This window comes from Phasianus colchicus, chromosome 7 (assembly GCF_987193195.1).
Source record: "Phasianus colchicus chromosome 7, bPhaCol1.hap1.1, whole genome shotgun sequence".
Taxonomy (NCBI): domain Eukaryota; kingdom Metazoa; phylum Chordata; class Aves; order Galliformes; family Phasianidae; genus Phasianus; species Phasianus colchicus.
The window spans coordinates 21,049,672-21,062,616 of record NC_143442.1 but is presented as its reverse complement, the minus strand read 5'-3'; the positions used below and the strand labels follow the sequence as shown (position 1 = coordinate 21,062,616).

Here is a 12,945-nt window from a genome sequence, read left to right as displayed (position 1 = left end):
AAAAAGGTCTATTACCAAGTTGTAAATTTTCTTCAAACAAAAAGGAATTTACTGCAATTCCTTGCGGATTTTGCACATACTGCTTCCCAGCGCCATGTTTCTTTCGCCTGCGCGCTGTGCTCGTGTTTTTTACTCTCTGCCCCCGCGGCCTGCGTGCTCCGAGCGGCTGTCGGGGCCCCGCGGGCTCGGAGCTCCGGAGAGAGCGGAGCGCTGAGCCGCATTCGGGGTGGGGGGACCCCGCTTAATGTCCCCTCGCTGTGCCCTTCTGTTCGCTCCTTGCCTTAACGAAAGGGACTTTGGACTGCGTTACCCACAGCCGGGCCCTACGAGAAAACGTGTTTCCTGTAGCGCCCACTACTGAAGCCGAAACCATCGATGGCCCAAAGGCAGCCCGAGCCGAGCTGATGCCGAACCGCGCCCCGCAGTTCGGGGTCCCGCAGGTCGCGCTGCCGTCGAGCCCTAGCGCGAAGCATCCGCGGGGCCGCGTGGAACCCGGAAGCTTAAAAAGCGCTCGGAAAAGGCTACGGCTGCCCCGTGTCACGGAGAGCGAGGAACGAAAATTGCGGCTCTCGCTCGATTTCTGTTCAGAGAAGAGCAAGAGCCCTCTGTCTGTACCCTACGAACCCGCCGGGAAAGAAAATAAAAACAAAGCTAACAAAAAAAAAACCAAACTGCGCTAACGACGTGGGGTCGGTGTCACACCGCTGCAGGGGATCGCACACCCTCGGATGAGGCACCCGCTGGGCCGAGGCACCGCCACCTCCCGCGGCCCGGCGCAGCTCCGGCCTCTCCCCGCACGGTGCGGCGTTCCCTCCCGGCCCCGAAAGCGCACTGGGCAACCGCTGCCTCACTTCGCTTTTCCTGCACAGGACTCTAAACGAAAGCGAAGGGGAGATTGAGCTGCCAGCTACAGGCGGGAAATACCTTCATAAGTACATAACAGGATTTTTTTTTTTTTTCCCCCTAACTAAAAAAAAAAAAAAAAAAGAGAGAGAGAGAGAGAGGGAGGGAGAAAGAGAGAGAGGGAGAGGGAAGTTCCCCGTTAGGACGAGGCCTTTGCAAACGTTGTGCGCACCGGGGCGTTGGTTTGTGTGCGTGGCTGCCTTCCCAGTCAGCCCTACGCTAACGGAAACTTCGTCAGGAATATTCTAATTTCATTTTCTTAGTCTGGAAATTAAAAACAACGTCGACAGCGGCTCTTTCACTGACGAACATCGGCTCGGGAAATGAATGCTCCGCCGGGCCGTGACGGCTCCGGTGCGCGCTTCCCGGGGCCGGAGCAGGAGGAGGCCCGATGCGGGCTGCAGTCGGGCCCCGGAGCCGCATCGCTCCCGGCCACCCGGGCACTGCTGCGTATATGCAAATCCGTGCAGCAAAATGGTGCCTTCCCCGCTTTGCCGCAGTTTCCACGCGTTTGCAAGCTTTAACCAGTTGCGCGATTAAAATAAATCAGAACAATGGCTCCGCTCGATTCCGCCTCCCTCCGGAGCTGGAGTTTCTCAGGGGCTGAGCGAACCTGGCTGCGGGCTGGGAGCAGAGGGGAAGCTGCACGAACCCACCCCGCGCACCGAGCACGGCTTCGGCGCGGCCGTCTCCGATTGTCGGGCCGCTGCCGGCCGTGGGGCTGCGGGACGAGGCCCCGGCACATCTCGGGGCCTTCGCGAGCGGCTTCGGGAGGACGGGGCCGAAGGGATCCCTCTCCGACGGCAGCGCCGTTCCTTTAGGGGGCACATAATGGGAGTCGAGTTTGTCGCATTCACCGCACCGCGTCCTGAGGGGCCGTCAGCGAACATCGCGCATTGCAGGCGTGAGAAGGGGGAAAAAAATGCACAGAAATTTTTGTAAGGCTTCATACCGTGTGCCCGCTGCCCCTAAACGGGCTGCCCCCGCCGCCCTGCCCGATAGCTTGGAAAATTGCCCCGAAACAGTGCCGAGATATTTATTGCTGAAACGCCCTTTTCTGTATTTATACATGATTTGAGTGCACGAGCCACTTTGCCCGAGATCCGTGAGGGAGGCTGTAGCCGGCCCGGCGCTCACGGACCCACAGAACGGGGAGCACGGCACGGTAGGGCCGCGGCGGAGCCCCTCGGTGAGGATGCAAGCAAAAAGCTGCGAGGCCCAGGCACGCATGCCGGGGTCCCAGCGCCGGGGAGCGGGGGGTCTCCCACGGAGGAAGCTCTGTCAGGGAGCCCTGTGACGCCCCGCGTCCCCGTGTCAGGGCGCGTCGGGACCCGGCCGGGGCTGGGGTCCCCCCTCAGGTTTTGTCTTAAGTGGGACATTTCGAGATCCCCTCCGCCCAAATAGGAGCTAGGAACGGAGGAGAGGGCGGATGCGGAGGTCCGAGAGTTTATCGGAGGAGCAGATTACAGAAAGGATGTCAGGAAACCGATAGATTTTATATTTGAATAATTTTGGTTTATTTAAATCAATAGTAGAAAGTTTCATATATTTCTAAGATTTCATCTTCAAAATTTATTAAATTTATTTAATTTATTCGAGATTAGAAAATAACAAGAATTAAAATAGCACAAGTGCACTTGTTTGATTAATAAAGCATTGGTACATGTCTCGCTTACTGGCGTTTATCATTAGGAAGTGTATGTCGCAATCACTGCCTTTCAATATTGCAAGAAAAAAAAATAGTATATATATCTATATATATATCTCATTAGAAATGTATTGCTGCGAACTCGCTATCAGATTTCCATGAGGAGCAGACGAGCGGACATCTGGAGATCGCTCCGGATGCAGTTAGACCCAAACCCGAACCCACACAGCACGCAGTGGGGCGGGACGCGACCCCGCGGGACGCACACGGCGGGGATGGGCCCGGAGCGGTGGCCGTGGGCTCCTCGTTTCTGATGGCCTCTCACAAAGGCTTTTAGGGCAAAATTAATTTAATTCGTGTGGCTTTCGGCTCTGTCGTCTTCCAGATCATGTGTTTCCTTTTTGGCCTCCCCTTCCTTTCCCTCCTGCTTGGAAGCGGGGAATTTGTCCTTGTTGTTCTCCTTTTTCCACTTCATCCTCCTGTTCTGAAACCAGATCTTTACCTGCCGCTCGGTGAGTCCTAGGGCATGGGACACCTCGATTCGTCTCTTCCTGGTCAGATAGGGGTTAAAGAGAAACTCCTTCTCCAGCTCCAGCGTCTGGAAGCGGCTGTACGTCTGCCGCCCTCTCCTCCTCCCGGGCGCTGCTGTTTGAAACAAAAACACGGGGGTCGGGGCGGCTCGGAGCAACGCGTCCGCGGCGCCCGGGGCCCTCCGCACATCCCTCGGGGGGAAAGGAGGAAAAGAGAGCGCGGGGAGCGCAAAGCAGCGCGAGTGCGTAGGGGTGCGGCCGCAGCGTTAAGCGCGGCTCCCCGGAGCCGCAGTTTGCAGGAGCACGGCAGCACCTGGTGACCGCCCCCGGCCCCGCGCTCCCCCCCCGGCGGCCGGGCCCCGGGAGCTCAGCAGCCTCCCCAGCCCCCACACCTCCCGCAGTCCTCCCGCAGTTCCGTTAGCGAGAGCGGTGCGGGAACGCAGCGAGATGCACAGAGGGGAGGAACGGAGGGAGAGGGGAGAGAGGAGCGGGAGGAGGAAAGAAAGTTTCGAACTCAGACGTGAGATGGAAGCGAATGCCGACTGCGTCCAACCTTGCGGTCTCATCCAGGGAAACATTTGAGCAGGAGACGAGCTCTGATTTAAGTGGTCTGGTTCCTCGCCAATATTAGCACTGGACGATTTACAGTCAGGATATTGTACCAGCTCGGCCTCTTGCTGTGTCGTAAAAATCTGCTGTCTCTGTAAGTTATCGTATCCGTAAAATTTAGCGGGCTCCCCGTGACAGGTAACCCCGCTGCAGGGGGCAGGAGGCGGAGGCGCGGCGGGGGGAGGAGGAGGCGGCTGGTAGGCGGCCGCGGGGCTCCCCCCGGCCGGATGGTAAAAGTCCGCGCCGCCGCCGCCCCCCGCCCCGCCGGGCTGCGGGAAGCCGGTCCCGTAGAGCAGAGCGGCGGCGGCGGCGGCGTGGCGGCCGCTCACCTCGGGCGCGAAGTGACAGTCGTAGTACGGGGCGGGCAGAGGCTCCCCCGCCGCCACCGCCGCCGCCGCCGCCGCCGCCGCCTTGTATTTGGAGTAGAGCGGGTTGACAAAGTAGGAGCTCATCGGGGAGGGGGCAGCGGCGGGCGGGGAGCGGGCACGGGGCGCTGCTCCCCCCGGTGCCGCCGCCGGTGCCTCTCCGCTGCTCTCCCGGTGCCGCCGCCGCCGCGCCCCGTGCGCTCCCCTCTCCTGCTCTCCGTGTGCGCGGTGACCGGGGCTGGAATATAATCGCTCCCAAAATGACCTGCCTCACTGCTTTTACTATTTCCTATTAGGCACACAGCAGCCCGCGCACGCACACACACACACACACACACACGCACGCACGCTCATGAGCTCAGGGGGGACTTTTGGCTTCAGTTTACATGTGCCGCTCCTCAGGCAAGAAAAAACCCGGCCCAACCCTGCCCGGATCCACCCCGGCCGCGGCGCCCCCGCTCCCCCCGCCGGGAGCCGCCGAACCCCCGCCGCGCGGGCGAGGCCGCGCAGATCCGCGCGATAACCGCGGGCGCGCTGCCCGGGGCCGGCCCGCAGCCGCGGCCGGAGAGAGCCCGCAGGGAACAGCCGCCCGGTGCGCGGGGCCGGGGGCGGCCGGAGGGTGGCCGGGGGGGGGGGGAGGGCGGGCGGCGGCTCGTGGGGCCGGGGCCCTGCGGATCATTTCCTCGCGGGCGAGTGGAGCGCTGGGAAATGAGATGCACATTTACCCTTGACGCCGTGCACGCATGGCTGAGGCCCCAGGTTAATTGACACTTAATGGAAATCATGCCCATGAATATACTTTCCATCATTTCACCCTTGGTGGACGTCATTAGCGAGGCAGGGAGGGGGAGGAAGAAGGGCGGGTGGGTGCGAAGGCAGCAGCACGGGGCCGCTGGGCGAAAGGGGCAGCGAGCGCGCTAGCGGGCATGGAGGAAGGAAGGAAGGAATGGGAGGAAGGGAGGAAGGCGCTGCCCGTTGGGCTCCAGAACGGGGGAAGGCTGCTCAGGAAGGGCTGCACGGTCCCGCTCCCAGCGCTCGGCGAAGCACCGTCTCCGTTCTCCGGTCCCAGCTGAGGTTCCTGGCGAACCGCTTTTCCTGAGGCGGGAGCAGTTTTTGAGGGCAGACACCCCCACCAGTCAGAGTCCACCCTGATGTGAACAGACGGAAAATGGAGGGGGAATACCAGACTGGCCTGTCGGAGCCACGCGTGACCGTCTGGTGTGAACTGACAACAACGTTGTGGTTCCATAACAGCCATCTCAGGCCCTTGCCCCATCGCATCCCGCACCCCAACCCACCCCCACTTCCGGCTCTCCCTTTGTCTCGGAAGCCGCCCTTGCCCCTCACAAGGCATCTCGATGCTCGCGGGGGACGCAGTCCGGGTCTTGCCGGAGGCCCGGTGAGCGTGCGGCCGGGCGCCCACAGCCGGGGCTTCGTGACAGCACGGCCCGGCTCAGCACGGCCCAGCACGGCCCCCTCGGGAGCAGCGATCCCTGTCCGGGGATGGGGGGCACGGGGCGGTCCCCCCACGGTGACCACGCGCATCTCTCACTCCCGGGTGTCGGAGCACACGGGTCTCCGCTTCTATGAGAAAAACACGGCAGAGGACGCCCACAGCGGCAGGGGCTGCAGAGGTGGCACCGGAGCCCCACTCAGCCCTGCGCGGCTTCGCGCGGAGAGGCGGCCGAGAATTCCGCAGCCCCACAAAGACGCAGCGGCCCCGCGGGCAGCGCCGCGCCCATCCGCATCCGCCGGGCCGGAGCCAGAGCGCGGCTACCCGGACAGGGCGCGGAGCGCTGCGCGGGCGCGGAAAGGGGCGCAGGCGGCGGGCGCGGCTCCGGCGGTAGAGTGGAGCGCGGGCGCCCTCTGGCGGCGTGAGGTGGCAGGGACAGGGACAGGGACAGGGACAGGGACAGGGACAGGGACAGGGACAGGGACACGGTCAGGCAGTGACCCGCACAGCCCTTCACCGAGAAGGGGTTTCCACAATCCCAATGACCCCAGAACCGCAGCGACGAACCGGCACGGTTCTGATCCGCTTGTCGGAGCGCTCAGCCACGAGCGGATTTTCATTCCCTTTCTTTTTTTTGCTTCGATTTTCTTCCTTAATAAATAAATAAATAATATGTATATATCCCCCCCCCCCCTTTTTTTTTTCTTGTCTGACGGAGTTCCCAGTGCCATTTACTTAGCATATTTCTGTGACCTTCTTTTAATTTTTTTTTTTGCCAGTGCTCTAATTAACTACATACAAAGAATGCGCCTCGCTTACACATGGCAGCCAGCACAGACGCCGGAGCTTTGAAGAGCTCTGCTATCGCGTTTTCGATCATGTTTCCCCACACATTACACCACAGATACTCCATGTGTGGTAGTTTCAGAGCTATACGGTTTTGTCTTGAACACGTTATTTTGTTTACCCGTGCGCTTACGTCTCTCTAGATTGATTTATGCAAAGAAAGTAAGGAAGATTCTTTGTGCAGGCGACACACGGAGCCGCTCGGCGCTGTGCTGAGCACAGCCGCGCTGTAACGCTACGGACGGACCGAACCAGGCTGCCGTTGGACGTGGAAGAGCATTGCGGGGAGTTTTGCTTTCTGCCATTTTGAACCAAACACACACAGCGTTAGGAAGAAGTAAAAGAAATACGGGCGGGAAAAAAAAAAAAAAATAGGGAAAAGAAAAAGATATTTATCCGAGGTAAAATATGTCGCCGTGTCCGAGATAAAATATTAAAAGGAAGTGGTGTGGGCTTTGTGACGATTTCTTACCCGAGCTTCCTGATGGCGTCCTATGGCAGAAATACTGCGTGCACGCTGTTAGCTATAGATTCCCCCCCTCCCAACACACACATGGTGATTTTGGAAAACGCAGCGGTGGGATTCCTCGCGGTAGAATATCCAATAAAATGCATTTCAACAAATCAGTGCTCTCTGTAAAATCTGTTTCGTGACCCCCGTGTCTTTTCTGAGCCCGCTGCCTTGGCCTAACGCTGACATATCGAAATTTATAGTCCAAGATTTTAAGACCGAGCTTGTCTGCATTTTTTTGGCTTTTTTCTCTTCTAACAAACACAAACATCAAAATAAGGTGGTTTCAAAGAAAAGCGCCATAGCATATCGTAAACTCATTAGGTCCAGACGTCTAGCCATCTCAATGGTTTTATTATACCGCGGTTCTTCCTGTTTTAAAAGAATTATAGGTATCTTCTCGACAATGGATGGGAAGCAATGCAACACCTTTTCCTGGCACTACATGGGCTGGCTTTTCTTTTTTCCTTTTTCTTTCTTTTTTTTTTTTCCTTTTTTTTTTTTTTTTTTTTTTTTTTAAGAGAGAGGTAAAAACCATGAAACACCAGGTCTCTGCTCTCCCCTTAATCTTGAATTAACCGAGCCGCTCGTAAATATTTACGGGTCCTTCATTTTAATGGTTGCTCTTTAAACAAAGCATTTTTTACAATGAACTTCATCTCAATTATCTCGATAAAGCCGTGGGTGTTTATAAATGTTGGAGGCACGGGACGTGCTGCGAAATGAGCTTTCGCCAACAAAGCCCGAGTAGAGCGCGCAGATTAGAAACGGCCACCAAAAAAAAAAAAAAAAAAAGGAAAAAAGAAAGAAAAAAAAAAAGAGAGAGAGAATAACAACGTTTGGTTCGTTGGCTTAGCAGGAGCGATGCGGGAATATTCCCTAAACGATCCCAAGAGATGCCCGTGGAAGCCGCGGACCGCCCGCTCACACAGCGGCGAGGCAGAGGGCCGCTCCCCCTCCCTGCCCCCCCCGGTCCGATGCCCCCCGAGCGGCCGCAGCCCCGAGCGTGGGGTCTGAGCGCGGCGCGGGGACGCACAGAGTTCCGCTCTCGTTCGGTCACGACAGCCTTTATTGTGTTAGAACGGACACAGATACAGCAGGTCGGCAGTTAGAGACGTGGGGTGCGCACAGCATTTACCGGGCCGGGGCTCGGGAAACGTGAGGCCTATTGCAAATGGCTTCGAGTCGGAGACGACCTCCTAACGGTGCACTAAGGGGGGCGGGGTGGGGGGCATCCCGTGGCCTCGCGGTGGCATCTATTGCAAAAATTTAGACCTAGAAAGCAGAGGTTGGGGCGAGATTTCCTCTCAATGAATCGCGGACGACGCAGCGCTGCCGTCGATTGAAGCCACTGTGATTTAATACGTATTTTGTTATCGTTATTCTAATTACTTGCCTTACCTTTATTTTGGCAAAGGAACTACCTAACTACATCACTTGTAAGAGACATGTCGAACACTTAACATCAGCTAAAGTCCCCGAAGCTAACGTGCACTCACAACACCACCGACCGAACGGCCTGGGGGGGAGGAGGGGGGGAAGCGACTCTGCAAACACGTCGGCGAGCAAGACAACATTTCCCCAAATACCTGACACAGACCACGTTTCACTTCTACCTAAAAAAGACCCGATTGATTTAACGGTCCTGGGGCGGGGGCGCGGGGGGGTGGGGAGGGAGGAGAGAAGCACGCGGGGCCGAGGGGGCAGGGGAAGCATAAAACCCGACCGAACCGAAAATAAAAATACAAATAAAAAAATACAGCCCCAACCTCAGCCCCAGAGCAGCGTTCCCCGGCCGCATTCCCACCCCGGCGTTAGTCTCCTTTATTGCCTTTCTCCTTGTTCATCTTTTTCATTTTCATCCGTCTGTTCTGAAACCAGATTTTGACCTGTCTCTCGGTGAGATTTAGAATCCTAGCTACTTCGTAGCGGCGGTCGCGGGTGAGGTACATGTTAAAGAGAAACTCCTTCTCCAGTTCCAGAGTTTGATACTTAGTGTAGGGACAACGCTTTTTCCTCGTCGAACGAGCGTGGATCCAGTTTGCCGCGGGGTTATCTGGAAGAAGGGAGGCACAGGGGGGAAGGGATGGGGGAGAGGGGGGTGTGGGGGGGAGAAAGGTCGTTAAATTAATTTAACGAAGGATGGACTGTTTTCACAACTTCGGGAGAATTATCATAAAAGCCTTAATGCCCCGGTCTGTTTACTGTACAAATGATGTCTTGATGGTAGGTGGTTATGTGGAGTCTTTTATGGGTGCTTGTTGCTGCTCGCGCTGGGGTAGGCGTCTAGACGTTTTTATAGGTTAGTAAAACTATCAGTTTTGCACATTCGAGCCTTACAGGTTTCGGCAATAAATCAAAGGGGCAATTTCTTTCTTTCTTCCTTTCTTTCCCTCGCTCCCTCTCTCCCTGCCGCTCTTCCCCTCTCGCTCCCCTTCCCCACTTACTTGGGTCAAGTTGCTGCTGCTTCTCCTCCTTCGGCTCTCCGCCGGGGCCGGGGCTGTGGCTGCAGGCGGCGGGCTCCTTGGCGCTGCCGGCGGCCGCCTTCTCTCGGGGCTCCGGCAGGAAAGCGCCGCACGTGTATTCGGGCACGGCGATCCCCTGGGACTCTCGGGACGAGGAGCACTCAGTCCTTTTGGAGGAGGAGGAGGAAGAGGAGGAAGAAGAGGAGGCGGCTGCTCCCGTCTCCGGCTTTATCCCGTAGTGGCGCCCGGCGGAGGAGCCCGAGCCCGAGCCGGACGCGGAGCCGCCGCCGCCGCCGCCGCCGCCCGGGAAGCCCGGGAAGGGCTCGATCCAGGAGCGCACGTAGCGGCCGGCGTCGGCTGCCCCTAAGTGGGGCTGGTGCATGTAGGGGTGGTAGATCCCGGTCATGGCCGCGGGCGGCTGCGGGTGAACCGTGGACCAGGAGGTGGAGAACACGGTGGATTTTGGTGCAAAGCTACAGGAGGAAAAATCGGAACTCTCTGCCACACCTGATGGCCTGGAGGTCGCACTGTGACCCCCCTGGACGAATCTACTCCCGTAAACTTCTTCGCTTTCATGGCCTATGAGAGAATCGACATAATAGTTACTTATGGTGCCACTAGACGACATTTTAGGCTCCCCTCTTACTCATATAAAAGGTTACACTGTTAACTGTATATGATACCCTCCCTGAGAACAATCGTAGTATTTTGCAGACTGCAACCCTCAACCATTGGTTGCGGAGCCCACGTGATCATATTTACCAATACTGCGAGTAAATCAATCCGCTAAACTGGGGCTGCTGTGATTAAAAAAAAAAAAAAAAATCATCATCAACAACAGCACCGCACCGCGCGGCGCACCCGGACCGCTCCGGGGCCGCCCGCCCCGCACCGCCCGCCCCGCACCGCCCGATGCCCCTTCCGAGCCCACCCTGCCCGCTCCCTGCCCGTGCCCTTCCCGGGGCGCGCCGGGCGTGGCCGCGCCGGCAGCCCACGGCCGCGGACTATTTCTTCACCTCCTCCGAGTGATTTCTGCCATTCATTTCTTAATCAATGAGAGGCAGGGTGTTTAAATACATCCAACAGCCTTGGCTTGCTAATCACACTCCGAGCTGCCGAGGAAACCCGCTGGGAAGGGGGGATTCTTGCCTGTAAAAACAAACCGTCGCAAGCTGGGACTGTAACGACTTCTCATAAAACAGGAAAATGTTACAGTAAAAGCACATTGCGGCACTTCCATATTTCAGAGCGTGTGCGGGTATTATTATCCGTCCCCGTCCCCCCGTCCTCTCCCCCCCCCCGCGACAGAAAGTTTCCATGGGAAGGATTCGCGTTTTGAAAGAGATGCCCATTGTGTTGTTTTAAAACAGGTGGAAGACCTCTGTAATGATTTTATGCCTTTCAATAAAAATTTTATGAGGTGTATTTGATTATAGATTAATGTGTCCCTAATAAAATGGACGGATGGAAACAGCAAAACCCGCGTCTCCGAGCACGACCGACGTGTGGCCGAGCGCACGCTGCCGAGCGGGGCCGCGCTGCTGCCCGGGGGCTGCGGGGAGCGGACCGCAGGGGGCTGCAGGGTCTGAAAGGGCTGAAGGAGCCCTCGCCCTCGCTCTCTGCCCGGCCCCGGTTCCGCCGCCGCCGAGGTCAGGGGGACCCAGGCCGGCCCGCGCTGCCACGTTCAATGCCTACGGGGGATTTTCGGCCGCGCCGTTTTCTCTGCCTCCTCTCCCCTGCCCGAACCCGCTATCCTTCCTTCCCCAGCGCCTGGTTAGCGCGGACAACCAGATTACCCACGCCGTGCTGCGCCTTTCTGCTCCTCCGAGAGAGGGAAGGTGCTGTGTCGGAATCTGGAGAAAACGCACACAGTTAGAGTGGAGCCCGCAGCACGGCCCGCTGAGGACACGAAAACAACAGCACTGCGAAAACACTTCCTACTCGCGGGCCGGTATGAGGAAGGGACCGAAATTCCTGTTTATTTGATGATTTATTACTCTTCTAAGTTGTTTTCTTTCCTTTTCACCCCCCTTTCTTTCTTTCTCTCTTTTTTAAATTTTTTTATGATTTTTTTTTAATTTTCTTTTTTTTTATTTTTACTGTCCGGCTTTGGCCATCTCGCTCTCGCCTTTCTTCTGCATTTCAGTCTCCTCTGTTACTCCTCTGGCAGCGGGCGCATGGCGAGGAGGCCCTGCCGCACACATACGGGTTGGTACAGACTGGGGCGAACCTCTTTTCTGTGTGCGTGGAGCACTCGGTGTGGAGCCAGGGAATGAGTTCCCAACGCTGAACTCCTCGGGTGATGCAGCGAGCACCTCTAAAAGGGGGGGAGGGGGTTGGGGAGGGAAGAAAAAAGAGGGTTCAAACGCACGCAACGTTGAAAGAGATGGGCTCTGAGCAATGCTTTGTTGTTTGTTTTCGAGGCGGGAGCGAGAGCGGCGTACCTATGTGCCCCCGCAGCTCCGAAACGGTGCCGCTCTGGGTCGGGGAAGCAGCCCTCTGCCCTGCGAGGAAGCACGAGGAGGCATCTCTTGGATCCGACAGCCGAGAGCGGGGAGCAGAGCCGCGGGGCGGGCAGGGCCGGTGGCACCGGTTCAAGGACGTGGGCACTGCCTTTCTTATCTCCACGTAGAAACCGCGCAGGGGAGGAACGGGCGTCGGTGGGCAGCGGGCGGCCGAGGGGAGGCACACGCCGTTCTCCCGCACTGAGCGAAGGTGAACGCGTGCCCACGGATTTGCACTTCAGCTCGGAGTCATGTTCATTTGCAAGCCGCTCCGCTCGGCGCTGCCGCTCGCTCCCACCGCGCCCTTCCCCAGCCGCCAGCGGCCCCTGCCCGGATTTTTCAGCCGCGCACAGAAAGGGTTAAGAGTCGTGAAGTTCACGATCTGGATGTGCGCCTCTAACGCGGAATTGCGTGGAAGAAAACGGGCTCCGAGCACGGCGAGGTGGTGCAGGGCCACAGAAAGCGGGGCTGGGAGGGCGGCTGCTGCGCTGCCGGGAGCTGCGCTGCTCGGAAAAGCCCAGCTTTAGCAGATGTGGGGGACATTTCCCCGTGCAGCGCTTCTGAAGGCCCACGGGCTGGCCAAGGAGCCCGCTCCTTACCGTTCGGTTGTGCCAGCTCCGTTTTTGACACGATGGGCTTTTTTTAAAAAAGCAAGTAAAGACACGAAATCAGGGTCTACACATTGTAAGCACGCAGGACTGATATTTTTTAAATCAACATCCGAGCGTCAAATAAAATGACACACATATTGCTGACAGCTTGTAGTAGAAAGATTTTTTATCACTTACCATTTATGAGTTGATTGGATGAGGATGTCCAGTTTAGGTCATAATATTTTACAACATTTTTTTTTTTTCTTTTCCTTTTTTCCTTTCTCTCTCTCCCTACTTTTTTTTTTTTTTTTTTTTTCTCTTTTGTTTTGTTTCCGCATTCTGATTGTCAGACTGCGAGCATCACAACATTTTATCAATTAATCATTTGTTTACAGGCACGACTAGAAATGATTCGGGTTTACATCATTTCCCGCCCCAGTCTCCTCCCCACCCCTAAAAAAAGGGGAAAAAAAAAAAAAAAACAAAGAAAAGAAAAGAAAACAAAGAAAAAGGGAAAA

General features: G+C 56.9%; 2 protein-coding genes across 4 annotated transcripts; both read right to left on the bottom strand.

Moving 5' to 3' along the window:
- Positions 1–2,474: 2,474 nt before the first annotated feature.
- HOXD8 (homeobox D8) lies at positions 2,475–4,387 on the bottom strand. 3 transcript variants are annotated; one of them, XM_090143357.1, is made up of 3 exons: positions 4,020–4,387; positions 3,635–3,782; positions 2,475–3,196 (listed from the first exon to the last, which is right to left on the bottom strand). In XM_090143357.1, the coding sequence occupies exons 1-3, from the start codon at positions 4,140–4,142 to the stop codon at positions 2,901–2,903; spliced, it is 567 nt and encodes a 188-aa protein (XP_089999483.1). In that variant the 5' UTR covers positions 4,143–4,387; the 3' UTR covers positions 2,475–2,900. The 3 variants fall into 3 exon arrangements, with proteins under 3 accessions (XP_089999483.1, XP_031455273.1, XP_031455274.1); XM_031599413.2 differs by having other exon boundaries at positions 3,635–4,387; XM_031599414.2 differs by having other exon boundaries at positions 2,475–3,193; positions 3,635–4,387.
- A 3,529-nt stretch (positions 4,388–7,916) lies between these two features.
- HOXD9 (homeobox D9) lies at positions 7,917–10,141 on the bottom strand. Its single transcript, XM_031599436.2, has 2 exons — positions 9,313–10,141; positions 7,917–8,921 (listed from the first exon to the last, which is right to left on the bottom strand). Exons 1-2 carry the CDS (start codon positions 9,956–9,958, stop codon positions 8,680–8,682), a joined length of 888 nt encoding a protein of 295 aa, XP_031455296.2. The 5' UTR covers positions 9,959–10,141; the 3' UTR covers positions 7,917–8,679.
- Positions 10,142–12,945: the final 2,804 nt, after the last annotated feature.